This window comes from Megalobrama amblycephala, linkage group LG14 (genome assembly GCF_018812025.1).
Source record: "Megalobrama amblycephala isolate DHTTF-2021 linkage group LG14, ASM1881202v1, whole genome shotgun sequence".
Taxonomy (NCBI): Eukaryota; Metazoa; Chordata; class Actinopteri; order Cypriniformes; family Xenocyprididae; genus Megalobrama; species Megalobrama amblycephala.
In genome coordinates, this window is record NC_063057.1 from 6,040,418 (window position 1) to 6,046,630 (window position 6,213).

The window sequence follows — 6,213 nt, forward strand, 5'->3', positions numbered from 1 at the left end:
GGCCCAAAGGAAGAGCGCTGGGGGCTTATCATCTGAAGCGTAATGCCAGGACAACACAGACCGCTGTCTCTGTATCCCCCTCAGAGAGATGAAAAATCAAAACACATCACACATGCACACATGCTGAAAAGAGGACAGCAGCGTGTGACTTCTAATCACACAAGAAAAGAAAAACGCACACAAAAAAGCTCCAACATTAATTTAAAAAACTCTGTTGAAAAACTGTTGTAAATTTCCATGTCAACATTTGAAGTTTGTCTTGAACTTCTAGTTTGCATTGGAGCACAAATAATGCACAGATGCACTTGTTAACTGAATGTTCAATGTTAATTGATTTGATGTGCTTTTTGTTGTTGGCATGCCAGTGGCAAAAAAAGGATTGCTCTGTTATTAATGAATGTTTTGACACATGATACAGTAAGAGTAATGAGTTTTACAGCTGTGATCCTCACGAGCTACAGCGTTTTAAAGTCATTTATCATGCTTTTACGCTGTCCTGACTTGGGTCTTTATGGAATACTAATTTGACGATTTGGTTCGCCGGTTCCCAGGGTACACTTATTAAACTATTAAAACACTGTGGATTACTGAAATCACTTTGATCGCTAATAGGTGCTGAAACTCAGAAGCATGACTGCAACTTATGCCACATCCCAGTTCCTTAGCAACTGAGAGAGAAAACAGACGGGAGAATTCAAACAGCCCAGCGCTGACCCATAATCACACACGACTGACAATCAAGAACACAGGCAAAGATGAAAGAATCAGCACTTCAAAGTTAACAAAAGTGGAACACAAAAGTGCTCGAGTTGAGAGGAAACATGACTGTCCTTATAAACTCTACGACTGCGCTCTTACAGTCAGATTATTTCATGCAACATCTACAGCAGCCCCGATATATGGAAGGCCATTTCTGACACATAAATGCTTTGGTAAATCTTCATTTGACATATTAAGTTGAAATTTTGAGATAAAAAGTCATAAAATGATATACCAAGTCATAATTATGAGATAAAAAGCCGCAATGATGAGAAATCAAAAATATGAGATAAAAACATAATTATGAGATAAAAATTATTAGATATATTGAAATTATGAGATAAAGACATAATTATGAGACAGAAAGTTGAAATTATGAGATAAATTGAAACTATGAGATTAAATGTCATAGGTATGACATGCCTTTAAAATTATGAGATAAATTGAAATTGTGAGATAAAGTAAATAAAAAGTCATAATTATGAGATAATTTCATTATTATGAGATATATTGAAATTATGAGATAAAGACATAATTATGAGATAGAAAGTTGAAATTATGAGATAAATTGAAATTATGAGATTAAAAGTCATAGGTATGACATGCCTTTAAAATTATGAGATAAATTGAAATTGTGAGATAAAGTAAATAAAAAGTCATAATTATGAGATAATTTCATTATTATGAGATATATTGAAATTATGAGATAAAGACATAATTATGAGATAGAAAGTTGAAATTATGAGATAAATTGAAATTATGAGATTAAAAGTCATAGGTATGACATGCCTTTAAAATTATGAGATAAATTGAAATTGTGAGATAAAGTAAATAAAAAGTCATAATTATGAGATAATTTCATTATTATGAGATAAATTGAAATTATGAGATTAAAAGTCATAGATATGACAAACTTTTAAAATTATGAGATAAATTGAAATTGTGAGATAAAGTAATAATTATATCATACTAAGTCATAATTATCAGATAAAAGTTGAAATTATGAGATAAATTGAAATTATTAGAGATAAATAGTCATAATTATGACATACTAAGTCATAATTATGAGATATATTGAAATTATGAGATCATGTCATAATTATAACATACTAAGTCATAATTATGAGATAAATTGAAATTATGTGATAGTCATAATTTTGACATACTAAATCATAATTATGAGATAAGTCAAAATTATCAGATAATTTTGATAAAAATAATTAAGATACTAAGTCATAATTATGAGATAAAAAGTTGAAATTATGATAAAAAGACGAGATTATGAGATAAAGTTATAATTTTAACATACTAAGCCATAATGATGAGATAAAAATTGGAATTATGAGATAAAAAGTTGAAATTATGAGGTCAAAATTGAGATAAAAAGTCATACTTATGAAACAAGTAATACTTATGAGATAAAATTCGAAGTCATAATTATGAGATAGAAAGTTGAAATTATGACATTCTATGTTAAAGTTAAAGTCTAAAAGTATGACATAAAGTTGAAATTATGGCTTTCTTTGTCATAATTTCAACATTTCATGTCAAATATGACTAATAATTTTGACTTAAGTCATTAATTTTCATCTTTTTCATTGGTGCACTGAAATCTCAAGGTCTGTTGGTAATTAGTAATAATGGAGGTGAAAAAAACTCTCTTTTAAATCATTCAGGGTTTATCTGAGATCTCAAATGTTTGTGCTCTTCTTTCTCTTTAACATTCAGCACTGAACAATGGACACTCTCTGTCCCTACAAAAGAGCTCACTTTCAATAGCATTCCCACACACAATTAATTCCTGTTTGTTAATGGCCACGATGAGTCACTGGGATCAGGAGCACAAGGAGGACTTCAAAACATTGGGAAAAAACAGAGCAGCAAAAAAGATTTTCTTTCTAGTACTGACTTTTGACAGATGGAATGAGATCAAGTCAAAGACATGAAAAACTGAAAAGCCTCAGAAGATTTTGACAACATTTTATTTGACATTAGTTTCGGTCTCAAACCCTTGAGTTTGAACTGTTGCAAAACATACTGTGGCATCAACAGTAACTTTCAGGAGCCAGGACAACATTACAGACATTACAGGCAAATGTTTGATAAGAGGACTAAAATGTTTTAAGTGCACCATCTAGAGGTCACTGACGTAACTACTTTTTTATGCAATGGCTTGGGTCATCAGAAAGCGACATGTTTGGTCACATTACTTCCTACATGCTCAACGCGTCCTTGGGACTCTCTGCACTACAGAATATGACACTTTTATTAGGATAATAATAATTATATGAAGTGATGAATCGTATTTGGTAAGCGGTTATTCTTTCTTGACTGTCAGACAAAATTATCTCTCATAAGTTATAACGTGTTCTTTAGTAGAAATACTGTCTCTATGACAGTTCACTGATGGTTAAACATGTTCTTAAAGTTAATGACATTTGTTTGGAACATTTATATCGAAGAATACGAGTGTTAAAAGTTGTTGACAAACCTGCAGAATGACTGAGGAGAGATGAGCGCTCCTAACGCCAGTGAACGAAAGGCCTGCTGGAGCGCGAGAGATGAGCTCTGGAAGTGTCTAGATGTCCACCAAGACAGCACATCTGCCTGTGAGAAATACCAGCAGGAGTTTGAGGCCAAGTGTCCTGCCCAGTGGGTCTGTCCATAGTTCTGATTCAATAGTTCTGAGTGCAGAAACATACGAATCTCTATGACACCTGCTTGCGATTTGAATTATTTGCAGCAGCTGTCATGCATATTGGGATATTTACTGAATGATTTCTTCTGTTGAAATGAAACCAAAACATTTGATTTGCATTGCCTTTATGTTTACATGTTAGGCCATTGCATTGTTACAAAATAGTATACAATATTCAGTAATAAGTACACTAATATTCCCCTCTCAATGTAGCCATGTATTATAGTTTAAATGCATTTAACTTAAAGGAATAGTTCACCCAAAAATGAAAATTATCCCATAATTTACTCACCTTCAAGCCATTTTAGGTATATGACTTTTTTTTCTTTCAGTTAAACACAATTGGAGTTATATTAAAAAAATATCCTGCCTCTTCCAAGCTTTATAATGGGAGTGAATGGTGCCGAAAACAGCACATTCATCCATCATAAAAGTAATCCAAACGATTCCAGGGGGATAATAAAGGCCTTCTGAAGCAAAGCGATGTTTTTTTTGTAATAAAAATATCCATAATTATAACTTTAGAAATTGCAATCACTAGCTTTCATTAACGGCCGTCCGCATGTTTACCGGAAGCCAGTTATTATTATAGTTTATAAAGTTATAAATATGGATATTTTTCTTACAAAAATGCATCGCAAGGCCTTTATTAACCCCCTGGAGTCGTATGGATTATGGATGTGCTTTTTTTGTTTGTTTAAAAAAAAAAAAAAAAAAAAAACATTCACTCCCAATATAAAGCTTGGAAGAGGCAGAATATTTTTTAATATAATTCTGACTGTGTTCGTCTGAAAGAAGATAGTTCAACTAGGATGGCTTGAGTGTGAGTAAATTATGGGATCATTTCCATTTTTGGGTGAACTGTCCCTTTAAAAGTGCTTTATTAGTACATCTTTATATGAAATTTCATCATTAGTTGTATTGTCTTTGGCCCCGTCCCAAATGGCTCACTTAATGGTCTTGTGGATTTAAAATGGCCACTGTGTGCACGTGTCTGTTAAGTCCACATGACCATTTGTGATATTAGGTTTCAGAAAGGTGCTTGAGAACGCCCCTTTTGCGGTCGAGATGCGCACTTTTTGCTGAGCCCGCACTGAGGCCCTTTCCCAAATGGATCCCTAAGTCCTCGCAGTCTTCCTCACACTTTGGTAACGTAATACTGCTTCGACTGTCAGGTGGAGGTCTGCTGTGGAGCTCACAGGCTCGGCAAAGTGTGCATCGAGGGTGCACATCGGTCGCAAAGGGGGTGCTTGCAAGCACCCTTCTGAAACCTAAAATGGCAAATGGGACATCCTGTGGTCTTGTGGACTTAACAGGCACGCGCAAGCGTCACAAGAAGTCCACAAGATCGCAAGTGCACCTGAAGTATGCCATTTGGGACAGGGCCGATGTGCTCTTGTGGACTTCTTGTGGCTTCTACCCCACAGTCAAAGCGGCATTTACAAAATTGTGAACTCGGAGGAAGATTGCGAGTGTTTAGGGTGCTATTTGGGATGGAGCCTTTAAAATATGGTTCAAGTATACTGCCAAATGTACTGACAAGCATTTACAGTAATTAAAATATACTTTAATGTCATTTCTTTTGAAACTTATGTATGTCAGGTATTTAAATACACTTCAAATTACACAATTCTAATTACCAAGTTATTTAATACATTTAAAAAGTATTAACTTTAAATGTAATATCAAATAGCACACTATGGTTAAAATTCTAATCGAGTACATGTGCTTTAGTATGTTAGTCAACATTAAAGTACGTGTACTTTAAAACATAACAAAAGATTATTAAAACATTATGACTTTAAAGTAAAACTTTTCATTTGATATTATTACAAGTACTTAAGTGTCTTAAGAAACAGTCATGAAAGTATACTCTCTTTAAGTTCACTTACATGGCCTTTTATTACATTAATATTAGTACAGTTTTTATATCTACTTTTAGGATTTGAAGTACACTACAAGTGCACATTGAATACAATTAAGTGCACTTCTTTTTCACAAGGGCAATATTGTCTTCTGTTGAATTTCACAATGCATGTACATGAACTGATTGTTGTAATTCAACGGCAGGTGAAGTATTTCATCAAACGGAGGGACTTCTTGAAGTACAAGGAGAAAATACAAAATGAAGGCTATGAACCAGCTGAAGGAACATCAAAATTATAGCCAACAATGATGTGCATCGGAGGGAATGATAACACTGGACTCTGACAATGGCAGTGATGCACTAAACATTTTCCTAGCCTATATAAAGCATTGTGTTTTTGTCTTATTTATCACCATTTAATGAATCTGTGCTGTATGGAGCTTCACTGTAATGTTTGAAATGCAAAATAAATAAATGAACCAAAAATACAGTGTTTTATTATGTTTCAGAGATGTCAGGTGAAATAAATCGATCACAGAACATATTACAATGATTTGCTTGTGAAAAGGCCAACAATGGGTGGCCGACAATAACAAAATGTTTGTTTCCTGTATGTACAATGATTATAGGGATAGTTCACCCAAAAATGAAAATTCTGTCATCATTTACTCACCGTCAAGTTGTTCTAAACCTGTACGAGTTTCTTTGTTCTGTTGAACACAAAAGAAGATATTTTGAAGAATATGGGTAACCAAACAGTTGCTGATCCCCATTATATGGAAACTTTTTTCTGCCACTGAATAAAAAAGAAAAAAGCTATAATTGTGACTTTTTATCTCTCAGTTTTGACTTTTTTTCTCAGAAATGCATGATATAAAGTCAGAATTAC

General features: G+C 33.4%; 1 protein-coding gene across 1 annotated transcript; it reads left to right on the top strand.

The window, feature by feature from the left end:
* The first annotated feature begins 2,908 nt into the window (after positions 1–2,908).
* On the top strand, positions 2,909–5,810 carry LOC125246064 (cytochrome c oxidase assembly factor 6 homolog). Its single transcript, XM_048156903.1, has 3 exons — positions 2,909–3,068; positions 3,257–3,415; positions 5,528–5,810. The coding sequence occupies exons 2-3, from the start codon at positions 3,272–3,274 to the stop codon at positions 5,621–5,623; spliced, it is 240 nt and encodes a 79-aa protein (XP_048012860.1). The 5' UTR covers positions 2,909–3,068; positions 3,257–3,271; the 3' UTR covers positions 5,624–5,810.
* Positions 5,811–6,213: the final 403 nt, after the last annotated feature.